This window comes from Neolamprologus brichardi, chromosome 5, assembly GCF_056152115.1.
Source record: "Neolamprologus brichardi isolate AB-2024 chromosome 5, ASM5615211v1, whole genome shotgun sequence".
Taxonomy (NCBI): Eukaryota; Metazoa; Chordata; class Actinopteri; order Cichliformes; family Cichlidae; genus Neolamprologus; species Neolamprologus brichardi.
The window spans coordinates 22,417,332-22,438,439 of record NC_142108.1 but is presented as its reverse complement, the minus strand read 5'-3'; the positions used below and the strand labels follow the sequence as shown (position 1 = coordinate 22,438,439).

General features: G+C 39.0%; 1 protein-coding gene across 1 annotated transcript; it reads right to left on the bottom strand.

The window, feature by feature from the left end:
• Window positions 1-7,653: 7,653 nt before the first annotated feature.
• Window positions 7,654-19,143, bottom strand: tomm34 (translocase of outer mitochondrial membrane 34). Its single transcript, XM_006783017.3, has 8 exons — window positions 18,922-19,143; window positions 17,149-17,298; window positions 15,204-15,303; window positions 14,766-14,918; window positions 13,975-14,147; window positions 13,609-13,756; window positions 12,310-12,436; window positions 7,654-10,579 (listed from the first exon to the last, which is right to left on the bottom strand). Exons 2-8 carry the CDS (start codon window positions 17,276-17,278, stop codon window positions 10,478-10,480), a joined length of 933 nt encoding a protein of 310 aa, XP_006783080.2. The 5' UTR covers window positions 17,279-17,298; window positions 18,922-19,143; the 3' UTR covers window positions 7,654-10,477.
• Between the last annotated feature and the right edge of the window lie 1,965 nt (window positions 19,144-21,108).

Sequence of the window (21,108 nt, the reverse complement as noted above, 5' to 3'; positions counted from 1 at the left end):
CACTGTGATTGCTTAGTTTTTCCTCCACCTTGCCACCAAGAGCCCTTGTTTGATGGCAAAATCGATATTGAGCTGGGATTGGGGGGGGCGGGAGTGGCGGGTTGGGGGGAGGGAGTGGGTTGTGTGTGTGTTTCGGGCAGCAGTGCCATTCTGCTGAGGTTTATACAGAAGGGTCCTCCTTACAAGGCTGTATTGTGACACTGACGAGTCTAAAGAGGGGGAAAAAACCTCCAAATCAAAAGCACCTCACCTGCTTTTGTTTCTCTAAACCTGCAGTTTTTATTTAACAATCCCTGCGCTGGGCTTCAAAGAAAAATGATTTGGATAATGATTAAAAGCAAAAGCACATACATTCCACCTTCACGTTTGACTCAATTTAGGATATTTTCCACCGCAAAATGGGATGACCCCAACCCACCCTCCACCTGCTCCTGAAATCCACCTCCTGTCGGGTGCTGTTGAACATCGAGTACTACTGTCCCCCCCCCTCGGTTATAAACACGTGTTCATTTATCTTTGCAAATGCTTGTTTTTTTTTTTCTTTGTCTTTTTAATTACTTTTGTGTGTTTGTATAACAAATCAAACTAATCTTTGTGGTTTTTGGAGACTGTAAAATTGTAAAACATTTTTAGAGCTTAACTGTAAATCTGTCTTTTGGAAAACAAAACGGTTTTGTGGATCTTGTTCGTTGAACACATGCTTGCAGAGAACTTTTGAAGCCGTTGCAGTCAGCTGCTCTTTCACGCTTGGGCTTTGTTTCTCTCCTTTCACCCAGTCACTTTTTTGTTTAGTTTTTTTGGTACTTATCCCCTCACACCATCCCCGTCCCAGACCCCTCGCTTCCTTCTGCGCCCTCCTCACTGCTTGCACGGGCAAGTTCAGACAAGTTCTAAGTTTCCACTTGCTGCTGAATAGTGTGATCAACCAGCAAGAATACACGCTTTCAATATCGCAGTACAAATCTGCTGCCGCAGAAATTGTGCACTCTGTGGACCGACACTTAAACTCGCTGCTTCCTCATTTCTTACCTGATCGTTCCAGGTGAGCTGCAGAGGAAAAAAATATCAGTAAGATGGACCTAAAAATATAAATCTGACTTAATTGTGAAATTCTGCTAACAACATGCAAAAATATTTGGCCTTTTTAAGCTTGAAACTAAAATGAGAGTTATTAGAGATGTAAACAAAGGAAGCATTGTTTTTAAATGTCACCTGTGGTGCAGTTAGAGTCCACAACAGGTGCGCGTGTGGGAGGGAGAACACATAGTTCGGACCCGTTTTGCTAAGCATGCGTACATATGCCGAGGCAATCTAAAGATCTGTCCACTGCATCAGAAGGAGGCAACGCTCAATCAGCAACTTGCGGTACATTTTCTAGCTCATTTTCCAATCTCGCTCCTGGTTTTCTTTTCTGGCAAATGTTTCCTCCCAGTTTTTGCAGTCCAATATCAATATACTGTTCGTGCTCTGAAGCAAGGCAAACCCCCACAATTGACCCCCGTTTTTAGACTGAGATGTGATGAAATATCGGCGGACGTCAGCTAACCAGAAATCCTGTTTTTGTTTTGTTGGTAGCCCCCCCCTCCCCCCCGCTCAGTGTCACAATAACCTTGTCATCAACCATCTCAACATTCCACTCTGTAGGTGTAGAGAAGTCATACGTCTCAATGTTTTTGTTTTACTTTACTTTGCTGGGGACACATGTTTTCATGCACTGATGTTTAAAAAGGTTGGAAAAGCAGGAAAAAAAAAAAAAAACCCAGTTCCTCCCTCCTGCCGCTCTTTTTCTCGTTAGCTGAACAAAAAGGCAGTTATTCTACGCTTTTTAAGGAAAAAAATGATCCCATGCAGTAGTGAATGTGGCACCGAGCCTGTCTGTATATCTGGTATCTGAAATCATTTTGTTTTTACTGACCAGTATTCTGCTTAAAATAAAAAAAAGGAAAAAAAAAAATAACCCAAAAAATAACAACAATAAAAAAAAGTTTGCTTCTGTGACGGTTTTATTGCTTAGCAGCGCACGTGGTTGTGAAAATTTAGAGTTAGCTTCAGGACACCTATAAAAATGAGAAAATGACAAAAAAAGAAGAAAAAAAAAACACCCTTCGATACCCCCCCACCCCACACCCCTCCCTGGTTATTGACGTAATAATAGATTTGTGTATGTCTTTTAAAAAAAAAAAATTCCAACTCTAGTTTCACCTTACATGTTATAAACAGGACAAAATGTAAAAGACGATTTAAAGTGAAATAAAGGTTTTATCAGTTCGAATCAGCCCTCTTCTGTTTATTATCACCAATGGCCACATGGTTTTTGTTTGTTTTGGGGGTTTTTTTTGTTTGTGGAGTTTTCTGATTAAAGATGAACACCGTCCAAGATGTCACATCTGGGAGTTAGTGACAGCCAAAGTCAGAAACGAGCTTTAAAGCACAGTTGAGACAAAAATGCAAATATTCAGCAGTACAGCAGGAGCTCGCTGTATTCTTCTGCTTTTAGAACGGTCGTTTGTAAAATAAGGAAGCATCAGATGTTTGCTGTCTTTATGAGGTCCGAGTAACTATAGTTGGAACTTCTGCCTCTGATGTTTTTCTCTTCCCTCTACCTTCAGCCATAAAGGCTTTTCTTTGGTGTGTTTTAGATATCAACGGATTTGCATTTTATCAGAAGGAAATGTCAGCTCAACGTGGCTTTGATTAAATTGTGGACATTAAGCATCACACCTTGACAAACTCTTATCGAGTACGAAATAAGTTTGAGTTATTGCCTCGATCTTCTTAAAGAAGTATCAAACTAATCCAGATCCAGAGACTCAATCCATGCATGGCTTGAAGGGAATTTTCTTCAGCGTCAGACTTTTTATATTTAATTTATATTATTTCTCGTGTAGTGGTTCACTTCCTTTATAATTTTGCTTTGTATACATGCAGAACGTAATATGACGTAACAAAATTCCACTTCTGTGCATCCCTTACAGTCATCTGAATGATTACCACAGCCTGATGTAGCCACTGTGTTGAACTGGGCATTTTGAAGCCTCAGTGTTGGGATTTTGGAACCAGAAGTCGCCATGTTTAGTTTATTTCAAGGCTATTTAGCAAGCTGCATCGTTACCCTGTGAAGGTAGAATGTGAAGACACAAGTCAGCTTTTTTTTGGCTGAAAAACAGACTCGTAAAACACTAGAATTTCACGCGGAGACTGAAGCACAAGGTGAGTCATAATTTTAGTCAGATAACCAATTAAAAATGCTCCAGAGGTCAGCGACAGCTCACACGAATAGGTTACATTCGGTTCTATGAAAATGATGAAGGGGAGGCCTCTCAGATACTGATGACTTACAGCTGCCTGTGTCAGGACACTTGTAAGGAAAAGTGGCCACACCCCTAACCCCAATATCCAGATGCATGAGTTATTGAAAACATTGACTGGGGCTGTACTTTCCATGGAAACCAGAATCACTTTGTACCAGCTGGCAAACATCTATTTTTTTTTTTTTTTTTTCCCCCCATGTGTGTGATGTGTGTGTTTGAGATAAGCGGATGGATGTTGTTGTTTTTTTGTGGTTTTTTTTTTTTTTTTTTTTTTTTTTAAAATCTGCTCTTCATTGAATATAGGTAACCTCTGAACACTGAGGTGTAGGGATTTAATCAATCGGTCTATGAGAATGGGGGGGAAACCATACCTGATTAAATCGCCAAATCTCATGATTAAGATGTTGTTCTTGTATATATCATTCACTCCGGCCTATTATGACATCTTGCATGTCTGCACGACACACTGTATAGCCTCTTTTACATCAGAACCATGATCCTTCAACTTAATTTTCACTTTGTGAAGTGGAGGAGCTTGGAGGGAGCTGGGTGGGGCAGGAGAGAATTGAAGATGTCTGTCCAGAAATGACTTCCAGGGAGTAATCTAAGGATGTTTTCACATATGTACTATTTAGGTGCTTATAATTGAACTCTACTTGGTTTTTGCTGTTGGATTAGTTAATTTGTGCAAATGTCATCACAATATCTGGCTCAACTGCTCGGACTACAGAGCTACATCTCCAGAAAGTTTATGCTATAGTGAGAACATGATTCAAGCTCAATCTGACCTGACTACCAGGTGTACACTGCAATCTTCCTGTAGGCTGGTATGCTTTGCATTCTGCAGCAGAGTACACAAACTATAGCAACTATCCTGGTGCATTTAGTTTGCTGGAAATGGTCTCCAAATAAATATAAATCTTAAAGGAAAATGTTCTTGTTACCACCCTTTGTCCTGTGTTTACATTGTTATATAAGATGAATGTTCTCACGTGGTTTGGATGGGGCCACCCTTGGAGTTTTGTTTAAGAAAAAAAAAAAGCTACAAGTTTGCAGATCTATCAGCTGATTCAAATCGAATGAGCAGTGGGTGTTAAAAGACCTTGATCAAACAAACCAAATTTGGGTTTTGATTTTTAACTATTCTCTGAAGGTTTTTAATAAATACCTCTTCTTTTCTGTCCACGTAGGAGTGTTGTATTTTTTTTTTTAGCTGAGAATTAGGAGGTTAAAACAGACTAAGCAGTTCTATGCTTAGTTGAAGTATCAATTAACAAATTTTTACACTGCCATCTATCTGGAAAACTTTACTATTGTTATAATTGCCATATAAGTGGGCTTGCAGTTATAGTAAAGGAATAAACAACCATCACTTTTAAAAAGGTTTGACTTCAGTGTGAAATTACATTAGTGGAAAAAGTTTAAATGTTTGAACTAATGGGAAGGGGGGACAGGGTTTGCTTCAGGCAGCTGGTTTCCAAAAAAAATGGAGAGCCAACAGAATCTAAAGGCACCTCTGCTACAAACAACTATTTAAAGCTGGAGGAATTTTACCCTGCAGTATCCCCTGAAGTGAATATTACTGTGATGGAGGACCACGCTCGTCCCAAGTCACGTCAGTTTGAGGTATTTGCTTCAGCCCCAGTAACGCCCAGAGCCACTGCTCTAAAGGCTGATGCAATCTGCAACCGTTTCCAAGCCATATGAGGGTCTGAGGGGAAATAATCTACTCCTCCAGTGCTCATACAGCATCAAAGTACAAAACAATGCACCAAATATGAGAGTTACCTAAAATATCCTGTGAAAGACGGACAGGATGGCGATGGAGTGGTTAGAACTGGTTTCTCTGTGGAGTTGCATGTGTGGTTTTCCTCCAGGTACTCCGATTTCATCCTGCAGTCCAAGGACATCTATGCTAGGCTAGGTTCACTGATGATCCTAAACGGATTCATCACAGATGTGAAGATAAAGTGATGTGTGAACTTGTAACTCTGAAATATCTGACTATATGAGCATGACGCAGGTTCAGATACACTTGTAATTTTTAACATGTTTTTATATATACGTTTTCTCAGGACTGACTATGGCAGCAGTGCTCTTTTGAAATGCAGATTTAGCTGAAAATGTCAATATTAAGTAGAGGATGGATCATCGGGTGTGCAGCTCATAGTCTGCACTACCTCTAAACACCCCCTGAATATATCGGGCTCTGGCTGCTCGAGTCTTTTGTATTTTTATCTGTTTGAGCTCGTTTTCAGTCTCCGAGTGTTGAATCCACTTTGATGTGCTGTCTTTCTGAATATTTTATTGTGCGCACACTCAGCGGGGAGAGATTGAGTGGTGTGAATGTAGATGATGGTTAACTGCTACTTGAGCATTGTACATCTATTAATTAAGGGCTATGCAGGATTTCTGGATCTTTCTTTGTGTGCAGGAGATATTAGACCATTAGTTTTGTGCCCAGAACTATGTCATTTGGTAAAACTGCAAATATGCAGGAATTACTAAAGTTAGTTAGTCAAGCTGAACATAATGAGACACATTAGGAGGTAAAGAGGTGTTAAAGGTTACGTCAGGCCTGATAAAGAACGGTTTTGTCTGTGAACCTTATTTAATTTTTTTATCGACTGCATTGCAAAATGCCAACCTGTTTTTGTTTTGTTTTTTTTTTTATCTGTAGTTCACAGGAAACACTATTAGATTTGACAGATACTTTTCTTTTTCTTTTAGAAAACTAGTTGAGAGGAAAGACAAGCTGCTGTAGTTCTTTGTAAGTGCTTTATAATTAAGTGAAGTTGTTGGCTTCTCTCCTGCCTGACTGAACTGAACTGGACCGGATCTGGGGAAGGAGTCATGTCTGAGTGTGCTGCCAACAAAAACAGCACTTATCTCAATTTCTTGGTTGCACTTTCGATTTCAGGCTGACTTGTGTGTACAGATGAGGAGGAAAACCTCCAAACATAACAAATGGAAGGCGTAGTATCATCAATTCGATGTTTTCATTTAACTATAAAACATGCTAATCTTTGTTTTTTTTTAAAAAAAAAAAAAAAAAAAAAAAAGATTGCCAAAATGTGCATCCTTTGGGACAGCACAAAGATTCAGACACACTTGATCTCTCCAACTATGCTGATGATGTCTGACAATATTTTCACGGACTGGCCTTTAAGTTGTCCCAGATAAATACAACAAAATAAAACCAGTACTGGTACCAAAAAAAAGAAGATTTATGCATAACACACAGGAAAAGACCCAGGGAAACCGAGTTAACGATAAAAACGATTTAAAAAATAACGCTAAAAACTGGTAAACACCCTGAAAACAATACATTTCACACTCGAGCCTCAACTCTCACGGCCCGGTATCAAACGACTCCGGGACCGGCCCGGGGGTTGGGGACCGCTGAATTTAATGACTCTGAAAGTGGTATGGTTGTTGGTGCCAGACAGTCTGGTGTGAATACTTCAGAAGGTTCTGATCTTCCTAGAGTTTCCCACACAAAGAAGAGAAAGTATCCAGTGCATCATGGGAAGCCTCTCAGCAGTCTAGGCCTATTATAGCATAACTAAAGGATGGTTCAGGATAAGCTGATCCAGCCTATAACTGTTGGAATCTTTTTTTTTTTTTTTTTTTAAATAAAGGGAAGTTTTAAGACTAATCTTAAAAGCAGAGCGAGTGTCTGTCTTCTGAATTCAAACTGGGAGCTGGTTCCACAAAAGAGGTGCCTTAAAGCTTTATGCGCTGTCTCCCATTTTGCGTCTGAAAGCTCTAGAAACCACATGTAAGCCACCAGTCTGAGAGCGAAGTGTTTGGTCAGGATAATATGGTACTATGAGGTCATTAAGATAGGATGGGGCCTTATTATTCGAGATTTTGTAGGCAAGAAAGATTTTAAGTTTAATAATTAGTGTCATATTGAAAAAAGATTGCACAAAGCCATCCAGATTAAAAAAAACTTTTTTTTTCTTCTTGCTGTTTATGTTACATAGACACAAGCAAATCCATGTGTAGTTGTGGATGAGGATTGTATAAATCAATGAGACGATCAAATCCTACAGTAAGTATGACGTTGTATGCAGCAGCTGGTCAGCTTAGCAAATTGGGGGAAACTGCAAACCTGTGTCACTTGTGTCATTCCTCTTTTTTAGAAGCAGCAACACCAACACATATACAAAATAAGGTATCTTAGCACTTAAAGGGGTAAGCTAATAACTACCAAGCTAGTAGGGGTGTAGTTGGTTTTCCTTACTTATTGTACAACCATGATGTCCAATATGTTCATCTGATGCTCTGCAAAGTGATCAAGTGCTGTCATATTTTATTTTAAAGACTAAAATAAGGTAGAGCATGCTCAATCTTTTATTCCCCTCAAATTTATTTGCAGTTAAAACAGAAGCAGGTGACAAAACTAAAATAACAAACCGCAAAAACAACAGTGAGATAAAACAAAGGATCAAGCATAGATGTGCTTCACAAAGTTTCCCTGAATGAATAACTTGATATACATGTGGAGGTGCTGTCACTAAAACAAAAAACATGATTTTAGCTTCAGCAGATGAAAGATGGACACAGGCACTTTAGTCAGGATGGAGATGCTAAGCTACAGCAAGTTAATAAGAAATTTTACTCTATCTACAATGAAATAGAAAGTTCACAGAATGAGGCAATACTTTGTACATAAGGACCCGTGTGAGGACATTACTACTTGGTTCACATACTGCATATGTCAAAGAGAAGGGGAACAAGTCGACGTTCCGAAGCTAAAGTATCAAGCCAACCTCTCTCACTTGGGACAGAGAGAAATGAAATGAAGCAAAGTAGTAAGAATGTGGTGTCCAATAGGTGACAGTGATAATATATGCAGATAACCAGAGAAGGACTCTGCTCTTAGTTATAATTTGAACCATAAACAGACTGCACAAGTCTTACAACCTGGAAATGAGTTGGTATGTTTTATTTCCACTTCACTTGCCTTAAAGTCAGTGCATTTTTTGTTTGTTTTTTTTAAATGTATTATCTTATTTATTCTTTTTTAGATGTTGAAAAAAGGTCTGCGGTTAACAGATTTTCATACTTTGTTCAGTAAAGCTTTTCTTGAGTCGTCACCATCAAAGCCTTCATGGTTTCAAAAAGCCAGTACGACTCGTCCATCAAACAGCCCGTTCAACAAGTCTTTCATTGGCTTGTAAAAATGTGCAAGGAGGTGACGGCCACCTGAGAATTTCTACGCTCTCACATGCCCCATAACAGCCTAGTGGTGTGACGTTAAATTTATAAGCAACCTTGGTGAGGTTTGTTTATAGCAAGCGAGTCAAACATGGGTCCAACACACCCAGTACATGTCAGGTGACAGTTCGATCAATAACAACTACATTTTTTATCAATAAAACGTACTGCTGAGATACCAGCATGGATCAAAAGCAGTGAACTAAAATACTATTGTTAAAACTGATGGCTCATTAAAACATTGGAACATTTACAGACTTCACATCTTTAGCAGGTCAGCTAATATAATTTATCAGTGGCTCTCGACCACTGCAGGTCAAATTGCGCCATATGTGGCCCTTTAACTACAATGAGTTTAACACCCTTGGTTTGTGTCCTAACATTAGCATTTTACGGCTCGCAACTGCTTATTCTTAAAGCACAAACATGTAATGAACTTTTAAAGATCAACATTCTGTACAAAACGTACAGGTATTACAAAATTTTAATCCCCACTGAGCCTACTTCCTGAGACAGTCTGAATCACGTTTTGGCTGAAGGAACCGGGGCAGTACGAACTTCTGGGCTGGCCTACAAAAACAAAAAGGCAATTCTTTTGTTGACATCAAGATCTGCAGCATCACTAAACCTTCCTACATCGGAGTAATTAAGAAGAAATGGCAAAGAAACGTTTTCCTTTATTCCAGGAAATTAAATCCAAAGCATACATACTGTAGTGATATGCTGCAAAGGCTTGCTACTTGAACTCTCACACAAACAGCTCTGCAGGCATATGACTGCTTTACAAGTTAACCAGATCAGACTCTACTGAGGAAATCTATGCAAGCTATCGTATATGGCATGGACATTATAAATATCAAAGGACCTAGAAACAGAAACATGTACTCCAAACATGGGATAAATAAGTACACTACCTGAGAGTAAAAACATCTGAAATGGCTGTTAACTTGAAACTTTACATCTATGATCACCAGTGTTTACAGAAGCTTTGTGATTTAACTCTAAAGTGGGCTTCTCAACAGCAACTGATTTCTAAGGAAAGACTCTTTCAGTTTCTGTCAAAACTTTGGGATTCATCAAACTTTAAGATAATAGTTAAGGTTACCTAAAAGACCTCAGCCTGCTAATATGAAGGCATTTTTTTTTGCCTTCCTCATGTCATTTATGGCCGTGTAGTGGTACCATGACACTCAAGCTCCGATAATAACCGCCAACCCTACCCACAGAGCCACCCTCTTTGCTATTCCTGTAGTCTCTCAGATTTCTATGTCATGTCTGATTCAACTTGGCTTATTTTTTGGAGAATTCAGCTGCATCTCAGATTTTGCATCAGCGAAGTAAACTTGTTGACTGACCTGTTTCACAGGGTTTGAATATGATCATAGTTTTTTTGTCTTGGAAAAATCCTTAGGTGCATACCCTTGAGGTAAATTTATTTGTCAAAACATACATTAACATCAAATTTAAGTTCTGGCACCCAGCAGGAGCTTCATGATAGCTGACTGCCTGCTCAAGTTTTACAAATGACGATGGTAAACGTTTATTCTCAGAACCAGGTTGAGGTGTGTGAGTAAAATAAATAACCATAAATACTGGATGATTGGAAACTGACAAGCTAAACGTGGTAAAAGAAATATTTCCAAGGCTGCTTCATTCCTATTCCAACATTATTTCTAAGTATCCAGAGCTGATGTGGTTTTCTACAAGCACCTTGAGACCAACTTCATGTCTGTTCAAGTGAGAGTAAACACATCAAACAGGAATTCAGTGAAGGAGTTTTGGGAAACACGGGCCTGGTCTTGGACTCACAGACAGTAGAATCATGTCACTGTTCTGCTATTATCCACCAAATGATTCTTATAAAAAAAAAGATAACTTTGGCTTCTTGCACTCAGAGCAGTGACACATCCTTACTGCTGCCTCTAGTCCCTGACCTGTCCTCATTTCTTCTTCTGCACTTCCTGCAGGAGCTTCAAGGCGGCAGAGTTCTTTGGTTCCACTTTCAGCAGACTGTTCAGATCGTCCACGCAGGCTCTGACGTCCTGCAGGGGAGAAGGCAAAACGTTTCTGAGATTAAAAATGAAACAATGCTGACAAGGTCAGAGAAACTGAAAGTAAAAACACCTCAGTAGAACAGAGTCAGTGATCAATATCTGCATAAAAACAATCAACACAGTTCAGAGCAATGCAATTTCATCCACAGTTGACGTATGTGCTTTCTCACAAGTTAAACTTGAACATTTCTAAAAACAAACCAGCTTGGAACTAACAAGTAAATAATAATGTCTCTTGCCCGCTGCCTTATAGTTTGCATATATTTTGCAATTTAGTTTTAAATTTTCATTCATCTGAGAAAACAACTCAATCAGTTTACTTTGAGAAGATCCCCTTGCCATTATTTTGATAGGACCTGAGCATCAACTGAACTTTCTGTCTCATGATTCCCCGTGAACAGTCTGATCAGATTGCTGTTGTTGTGGCAGTCTCGACTGTCATCCTGTGACGGGTCAGGGTCTGATTCCACCACGTTGGACTGCATCAGGCAACAGTAGTCCTTGTTCTGTTCTGGAGACCTATTTGGAAGTCTTGAGGCTCACAAACCAGATTCAGAGCAGAACAAGGACGACTGCCTTTGGGTTCAGTCAAAGACCGTAGAGGATGAGGAAGAAGTTGATAACTGTCCCATTACTTTTTGTCACAAAGCATATGTGCTTTATTATTTATTTAGATATTCACAAATTCAATCTATTTCTATGGGAAACACTAAACATGGGTAAACAAGTGACTAATGAAAGCTCTCTTGTGTTTAAATACACCTCTGTTTAGCTACCATTTAATATTAAAATGGGATTACAGTCACACTTATGTGACTGTAATCCCACATGACAAAATAAATGTTCAAACGGATTTTTTTCTAAATTCCATCTCAAAGTAGATCAAGATACAAAACGTCACCCAGCAAAAAAACTAGTCATTTCCTTTAGTACTTTGTGACAATGGGAAAAAAATGCCGTCCAAAACGATGAAAAAACGAGTTCCTCTCTGCGCAACCAGCTGAATGATGTAAAGCCCACAACTAAGACAGGAACAGCTGGTACTAGGTGGTTAGCATTGACTGAGCTTTAAATAAAAAAAAAAAAAAAGAGTGAACGAGTGACTAGTGCCCTAGTCTGGGTAACCGGTAGACAATGCCTTCTTGTTTCTTCTCTATCTGAAATAACTACTATTTTTATTCATATGTTTAGGTGACCTGATCTTGAACCCAGCTGAGATAGTGCTAGCTATGATCAATGATGTAGTATTGAGATTCATCATCACATGAATAACGCAAATATATGATAAATCTTTGTTTATTTTGCACCCCCGCCCCCTCTTTTTGTTTTCTTGCGCTGGCAGGTTATCTGTTACTCAAGGCAATGGAAGAGGAGACACCGATAATTGGATGTCTAGTAAAATATCACGTTAAACAATATGAGGTGGAAATGAAGGAGAATCTACTCTCTTCGTCTTTTTGACAACTCAAACCTCCAAACACAGACATGAGCTTTTCACTGCATGTAGCTGTGAGTGCCGAGCTTACTGTCTCCTCTGTGTGTTTTGACTACTAATGAGGAGAGACTGTCAGGGGAAACGCTGGTAATTATCAAGGCAGGAAATGCTTTTTATTTTGTCGCTTAGCTTGAAAACCTGCAGACACTTTTGAAACTAACGTCTGATTGCGCTGTGTGGGAATCAGAAGCTGGAGCGCGGTGATGAAGACCCGTGCTCTTACCTTGAGTTCCTTGTGAGCCTGAGCCCTCCTGTAGAGAGCCTTGACATTGTTGCTGTCAATCACCAGCGCCTCGTCACAGTCTCTGATGGCGTCTCTGTACTGCTTCACTGACAGGTAGCACAGCGCCCTAATCACACAACACACAGTAAACCACATTTAAAACATCTGGGCGCATCTTTATTTATTTGAAGGTCCAGTCAAACAATAATGTTGCTATGATGTATTAATTATTAATCTAAAATGCTTCACTACATGTATAACACTCTGTGATCAGAGCACTCCAAAATGGCTGAATCTGAATTTGTATTTATTTTCAGGTTCTTCAAGATTATTCATTTTTTTGTCTAAGCTTTTATTTGACTGACACACCTAAAACTTTACCTTTAAATGCTTTCTAGCCTCTTCATTTGTTCATTTGTTACTGAAATATTTTTAAATGTGAACTTCATTTCAACAAACTCTTTAAATAATATCCAGCCAAAGTGTTTTTTGTTTACTTTTTAATTTATATTTATCTTAGTCCAGGGCCATCATGTGATTCCGACTGATTCTTTACCATTCATTGTCAGAAATCCACATCAAGGATCCTCCAAAGACAATATAACAAGCTAAGGGGCCGAATTCATGTCACAGTGCGGCAGAGAAATAGAGTCCCGGCACTTCTTTAATATTTAATTTTGTGTTTGTTATTGTTTTCTAGTGCTACTGTGTTATGTTTACTCATGTCAAAAAGTCAGGAAAGACTTAAGTGTAAAGTAATATCTGTGTACTGAGCTAATGATTTTAGCATTTTTGTCTAGTCACGCAGAAAAACATGACTCATCTACTGTGCAACAGCAGTTAGTCCATATAAGCTACAGCTTGCAAATTTCCATCAGCCACTAAAAAACAGGGTTAATAGGCAATGGCCATTACACCGAAACTGCCCAACATAGTACAAATACCTCCTGATTAAATAAAGCAACTGAATATTAAAGCAGAGAAAAGTTATCAAAACAAAAATCTTAAAATGTATATTATGAATACCATGTCATCTTTAAAGTTTTCATAGGTATGCAAATCACTTTAACACAGTTTCAACGATATTAAAATCATCCACCTATGTGAACATATTACTATTCTTATATAGTCAGTTTTTTTTATAACTGTCAAAGCTATATTTAGCTAAATCTGTAAAAGTCTTTATTTTATAAACAAACAAAAACACAGGACCAAATAATATATGATGGTTGATATATTCGTTGGAGCAATATTAAATACAACACTGCAGAGACACAGATGCTGATGCTCAAGGCTTACCGGTTGGTGTAGGTGGTGACTTCTGTAGGGTTGTGTTTGAGACTCTGGTTGTACTTCTCTATGGCCTTGTTGTGCTCTCCTTTCTTCACCAGGGCATTGCCTTCTTCTTTTAAGGCCTGAGCTTTCTTTATCTCTTTATCACTGGGAGCTGAGGAGAAGGTAAGGAAAAGGTGGGGGGCATAAAAAAGAGAGTTTGAATATGATAATGTGGCTCTGTCTCTAAGTAACTTTAAAATAAATCCAATGAATGGTTATGTTTTCATGAAGCTGGTCAACTCTTTGACAAGGAGTTCCTAACAAGGAACTCAGTCAATTCAAATCAATAACATAATTTTAAATAACATAATTTTTCATAAATCTATGTACCAGGTTTTTTTGTTTGCGTTGTGCCATTCTGCTGAGGTGTTGGGCTTGGTTGGGAGACATTGCCTGCAGACTTTTGGGCAAGTTTTTCCTTCACAGACAGAGGAACTGTGGGAATGGGAGGAAGCTTTTCTCTCCATGATGGACCGTCTGTCTCTGTGAGTGCCTTTGTCATCCTGAGAAACAGTACAACAGTGACAAGAATGTGAACAGAGAAGAAGCTGAAAAACAAACTTTTTGTGCTTCTGCCCACAAGTTCAGGTTCTGTTCTTGAACTGTGGAACCAAGGAGTCACACTTTTTCTTCAATTAATGGAGCTGGCCAATTAGAGATACTGTGAAGACACTTCTGTGAATGTATTTACAAATACTCATGTGTAGGTCTAATGTCAGGTCTGTGTATTTTCATTATGGTTTCATAATCTCTTTCTTGGGGACGGGGATTACCGAACAGTGTTTAAAACCTACAACAGACCAAGAAGATGCATAAACCATCTGTTTTTTCAAACCTCCTAAAACAGATATTTCTGTACTGATATTTCTGCAAAACTGTAAATTGTAAAGTGTCAACTGGTTAGATTTGTTTATTTGGATCTGGAAAATCAAACTCGGAAACAACTGTGATTGGTCTACTTGGCAGTAATATGCCATACAAACACAATATGTTGATATTGTTCACAGTGCGATTGCAAAGGCTCGTATTAAGGTACTGCAGCTATAGAAACTCAGAGATGGTGAATATTATATTGTAAGCTAAAATATAACCATCACTCAGCTAGCTAACAGACAACATACCTGTTGGTGCCATCGTGAGCTGCTGCTATGTTGCAGTCAATCTGTAGAGCAGTTTTGTAGTCTACGTAAGCTTGCCTATAACGCTCCAGAGCTTCAGAGGCAGCAGCACGACGAAGCAGAGACTTCACATTGAACTGGGATAACTCCAGAGACCTGAAAGAAAACATGTTAAAATCCTAATTTAGATAATATTTTGATAATGGACGTATCGTCATTAAAAATTTAACAATAAGTTTAATGGACAAAAGTACAGAAGTCCATATACAGCTGTAACATAACAAAACATTCCTTTTATTTCATGTACTTGAGCGTCTCCCTTATATTACATTCCCAAGGTTGGATGTTCTCACACAATCAAACACCCCAAATAAGAAAATCAGGGTGTAAGATTTGAGGAAAGAAAGATGCATGAAATCCAAATTGCAACATCACACTCACATATTGCAGTCTTTCACACATTCCCCACAGTTGCCATCCTTCAGGTAGCTGGCTGCACGGTTTGAATACAAAATGGCCAAATCCTCTGGATTCCTTTTACCTTAACAGGAAGAAAACGATGTGTTTAAGAGCAGATCGTCAAACAACAAATAACCCTATTAATCTGAAGACATGTGCAACTGTTAGAAAGAAAACATTCATTAAATGACCAGAAAACACAAATCACACAACACAGCATTGTAATGTTGTCAAGCACATTGTAAAATATTTTTAAGTCTTAAGTCTCTACTTATTGCAACATGGCATCAATTCTCAAAAACTGCTTTGCTGTTCCCTGATGCTACAATAGCCATGTTTGAAACTGCGACTAACGAGGAAGAAGAGGGATTTGATACAATTTAATGTTGCACTCAATTCTTATAGCATTTTGCCTGTACTGTAATACTAAATACTAATTGCAGTACTAATTGCACTTATGTGTGCAGCTCTGCACACATAAGTGGAGGAAGCAGATAGAGAGACAACCTAGACTGAGTATATTCACTTAGGATGTCAGCGTACACACACTGATTTTCCCCAAAGAGGTTTTAGTCAGAGCCAATAGAAAGGAAGAAGAAAATAAAAGAGCATTGGTTTTACATTCATATGGGTTTCATTTTATTGTTTAAGACCTTTTTTACTAGCTATCTTCTGCTGCTCCCTTATTCACAAGGGGTCACCAGAGCAGGTAGCTTTGCATATTTGTTTTGGCAGAGTTTTATGCCAAAAGCCCTTCCTAATATAAACCCACAAGCAAACTGTCTCTTGCCAGCGCAATAGCGCAAACTCTGCAGTATTGCACTATGGAGCCACAGGACAATTTTTTGTATGCCAGTTTAAAAAAGAAGAAGAAGAAAAATGTAGGGATGGGAATTAAGAACCAGTAATAGGTTCCCAATAATTCAATTCCTTGGAATTGTTGGTCTGCTTGCCTATCGATCCTGCTTATCTGTGTGCCAGAGGAGGAAAATAGCGGTTCAGTCTACAGCATGTACTTATTTTTATTGCACAAAAGGATGAGAGTGCAAACTACATCCAGCACAGAAACAACTGCATTATGTTGCTAATACAACTTTGGCCCTTTGCAAGCATGCTAACACTAAGCTAGCCAAGGACCCAGAGTGATGTTAAAGCTGAGTAAATACCAACCCCTGAACTCAACCCCTGAACTTCAACAGGTAAAAAACAGATGAGCAGTCAGGCTGCAGCCTCCGTTTCTACTTCTATTTTTATGGAGAAACACAAAAGTAATGTAATGTTTCTACAGTAGAATCATAATCACTGTGAAGTCTCCTTGTGCTAGTTTTCATCTTTGCCTTGTGTTCATAACTGAATACTAAGAGAAAGACTGTATGTGTGTCTGCATTAGGATTGGGATTTTTGTTAAGGAACAGGAATGTGCCAGTAGGTTTATACTGTTAACTGGTAACTATCAGGTCATTTTACAGTAGTGAAATGTTAAAGTAATGAAAGTTATGAGCAAAGAATCTTATAACAAATTACTTCCTCTTGGGAGTAGTGAAGTACTACATTACAAAGTACTGCATTTCTTTTAAGAAAAGTGTTTTGTGTAATATGTTTTTTGAGTAACAACCTCAATACTGATCAACAAAGAGGGGAAATACCTCCAGCATGCACACACATTTGACCACACACATGCAATTAATCTGCATGAATTTAATGTTTTTGGATATGCTGCTTAATGATGGTGGTGAGTCTCAAAGGAGCCAGTGAGAACCGAATGAGAAGACAACATGAACCTCTAATGGAATTGGAACCACTAAATTGATCAATTTCCATCCCTAGGAAAATGCAGATTTATATCAAATAAGGTCACAGGAACATAAAACGTACTTCACACTCATTTCTTAGTGAAGTGTATGCACACTCAGGTTATAATACTTACTGTTCTTCTCCAGCACTTTGATTGCCTGGCTGTAGAGATTTGTGGCCTCGCCATATTGGCCTGTCTTGAAACATTCATTGCCAGCTTGTTTCAGCTCAGCCCAGGACTTGGACTTCTGTTTTGGTGGCATGTCTTCTTGCTGGCTCCTACCTAAAATGATACAGTAATGGTTGTTTATATGTGGATTAAAACATCAGACAATTCAAATGTAACTGAAATGACTCATCAATAAAATACTGGATTTCTATTCATACAAAGGAATAATGTGGACCTCCCCACCTCTGTGCGGTGGCTGAATGAGGCAAGTGTTTCTACAACAATTTTGTAAAGTAAGAAATTGATATATTAGTTGTTACACACAGCTTTGTTTATGTGTCAGTCAAGAGAATCGTGTATCTATATTTTTTGTCAAAGATGCTTCTTCATGTGAGAAAGAGTGTGGCAGTGTATATGTAGCTCTGCACACAGAAGAAGACAGGTCCGATGTTAGCGATGACTTGTTAAACTATTAGGATCTACCACTACTAACGTTTCTCAATGATTCCCAGACAAGAGTCATAGCACAACACCCTATAGGGTTTAACTTAATAATAAATTATCATCACTACAGGTTAAGATAAAACAGCCATATACCATCATTGTTTAAAGATCAGCTTGAATTTTGTTTTTTTAATTTTGTTACTGTATTCATCAGTGTTGGCCTGAAACGGACAATTAATCTAAAAAATGTGTGAAATTATTTTATTGAAACAAAATGTCACAACAAGCCATATACTGAAAGTAATCACTACTTGTAGTATATATTTTATCATCACTTTAATATAAAAATTGTACCATAAGCACGCCACGAGACTGCCTGATTAACACTAAATCAGAAGAGTAATTTTAATTACCAACACTATATAGTCACATTCAGATGCAGGCAATTTTAGATTGACTAACAAGAATATGTATCAAATAGCTTTGCTCAGTGCACAGAGGCTTATTTTTGTTTGAGGCCACTGGCAGGGCTGTAAATTAAAGAATTTTCCAAATCTGGAATCAATAAAACATATCTTGTCTAATCTTAAACAAAATTTCAATTAGTTACACTGTACAACAATTAAACAATTAATTAAGTTGAAGTCATTTTTTTCTTGCAGTGGTGCTTTATGTTCTCTTCCACATGCCTTTACTTTTTAACCAATTCATTAATTAACACTGTGTCCACAAAAATGTATAGAGTGAAATCCTGCACCCAGCTCTGACATATAACATATGACATATAACCTGATTATCACATTTACTGTAACAGAGACAGTGTCAGAGAATCATAAACCAATAAAAATACTTTCACTTTCAGCTTCTGTAGCCTTACTACTACAACAACAACAACAATAATAATAATACTGAGATTTGATGGCAGCTAATAGTTTCCACTCACATATACCACTGGCTTAACTTAAATCAGTTAAACCTCAGGTTAAAAACCCCACACTAAATTAACAAACCTGCTCATCTAACTATGTGCTAATCTGGTACCTAGCCGCTAACAGTTACACAGTCATATTCTGTTCATGACATTTTCTCCAAACCATTACTTAAATCCTACTGTCAAAAAGAGCCACAACTGAACCTTGTTTCCTCGAGATTTTGCTTAAAAGTCGTCTTACTCCCACTCTTTCTATGCGTTAACTCGCTAGCTAAGTAATGCTAACTCGTGTGGGTTTTGAATGGTGTTTTATGGCAGCTAACACAGCGTAGCATAGCTTTGCTACTATTAGCATGTCTTACCGGCTGCTCAGTCTGAGAGATCACAACGAGGAAGTTCCCCTCTTCACAAACTATCTGTTGCCCTTATGAACGTTGCTAATAATGGCATTACTCAGTGCATGTATGTTGTCCCGGTGGCTGAGACCCACACTCTGCCTGGGTAGAGAGTTTAGTACAGGGGGAGGTATATGGAACTTGCCGGCAGTCTCTAGTAACTTCTCAGTTTGCGATATCGGTTTCGCTTCGTTTTAACGCTGTGTTCAAGTACTGTGGTTAGTGTAGGACTTTCACCTGCATGGCGCGCCCTCTGGTGACCATTTGATCAAAGTGTGTTCAGAGACCAGAAACCACAAATGACTCACTGGTTGAGTTTTCAGCAGTAATCGCCACAATAATTTTAACTTTATAAGATAATACATGCAGATTTTTTTGCTTCAGCTTTTGATCGCGAAGCTATAATAAAGCGCAGCTCGTTTTACTTTCGTGGTGAAAAGTCCTTTGCACTATCCTTTCTGTATCTTGAACGCCTCATGAGATAGGGAGAAGCAGTTGTTCGGTTTCTATTTAGAGAGCAAATTGTGTTTCGACATAAATCTCGCGATGGTACATCGTGTCCTATTTAAATCTAAATGTATTTATTTATTTTTATTTTTGGAATCTAGTTTGACGAGTACAATTTAAATGTACAAACATGAGTTTCTATTAGAGTTAGAAACCTTGTAAACGGAGTTGAGAAAACATATGCAAAAGAAGTACTTATAGTCTGAAACTCAGGCAAAATGTAAAAAAGAATTTTAAAAAATTGCTCAGTTTTGAATGTTTACAGTGTGCCTTTGATGTTTGGGCCGGTTGGGGTCTCTGTATGCATGTTTTCTTTGTGCTCAGGATCTTGGTCTTAATTCTAGCCAATGTAGAAACCATCTAGATCACATTAGTCTCAAGACAGCCTCTGCCACCACATTAGATCAATCCCTCTGGGCTCCTTTGATCGGCTCCATCACCTAGCGGGGGTGGGGGATCGTGGTTTGGTCCCGCTTTCGCCATTGTAGTTGATGTGGAGGTTGGGACGGGCTTAGGGCGTCTGGGGAATCCCTAGGGACGTTATCCCTGGAGGGCTTAACCAAGGGGTTGTAGTCATAACCTGGTTAGTGGCTCTGGTTGCTCTTAGAGGGTGTTCTAAGAGCGATCATGGCTCAAGAGTTGATGAGTTGTTGTACAAGTTCGCCTTGTAATCGGAAGGTTGCCGGTTCGAGCCCCAGCTTGGACAGTCTCGGTTGTTGTGTCCTTGGGCAAGACACTTCACCCGTTGCCTACTGGTGGTGGTCAGAGGGCCCGGTGGCGCCAGTGTCCGGCAGCTTCGCCTCTGTCAGTGCGCCCCAGGGTGGCTGTGGCTACAATGTAGCTTGCCATCACCAGTGTGGCAGGTGTGGGGGCTTGGGCTAGGGCTCTGGCTGGGCCTTGGGTATAGAGTTTGTTTGGGGAGTGTGATTGTGTGTACAGTGTCCATGTATGTCTATCCCTACATTGGGTGAGTGCTGAGTATTTGTATATGTGTGCATGAGGATGGGAATGCATGTTTGTGTCTGTGTGTGCCTGTTTGTCTGTGTCTATATATGGTTGGGTCTTACACTCCACCATTCTGGGAACTCCCAGACCTTCCAAAGGCCTATCTCCCCTCACCACACTCCCTGCCGGTAACTGATGCCCTCAGGGGTCGGTGCGTTGGTGGTTCTTGGTGTCCGGGGCTGGGCGCTCAGGTATGTACCAGCTCACTCCCGGTGACTACTTGGAACCAAATGGGACAGGCAAAAAAAAAGAAAGAAAAAAAAAGGATCTTGGTCTGTGAGGGCTGGGCTAGGCTCGAGGCAATATATTATATAATCATTCCCCAGGATGGTTTTTATTTTACACATGTAAACTCTATGATCAGTATGTGCCTCAGTCTTAAAATATTTTAGAGAATTCAGAGCAAAGCTAAAATATGCTGTACCAGAGCCAAAAATTTTCAGAAACTGTTACCATGAATTATCAATGACAATATCAAAGGATGGCAAAATTCTTTTTGGTCATTGTGTTTGCTCTTAAGGAAGCATTTAAATCGTTTGAAATTGTACCTCTTTGCTCCTTAATAATCAGTGAGTGACAGTTGTAATGTGTAAGAACACTCAGGTCTCTCTTGAAAAATACAAATTATTAGTATGACCGAAT

Bases quoted from the DNA above. Each gene is read 5' to 3' on its own strand.
- tomm34 (XM_006783017.3), bottom strand. From the start codon at position 17,278: ATGCCACCAAAACAGAAGTCCAAGTCCTGGGCTGAGCTGAAACAAGCT. The intron at 13,757-13,974 runs GTACATAGATTT...CCTTCTCCTCAG, and splicing joins AACGCAAACAAAAAAACCTG to CTCCCAGTGATAAAGAGATA. The intron at 10,580-12,309 runs GTAAGAGCACGG...TCTCCCCTGCAG, and splicing joins AGGCTCACAAGGAACTCAAG to GACGTCAGAGCCTGCGTGGA.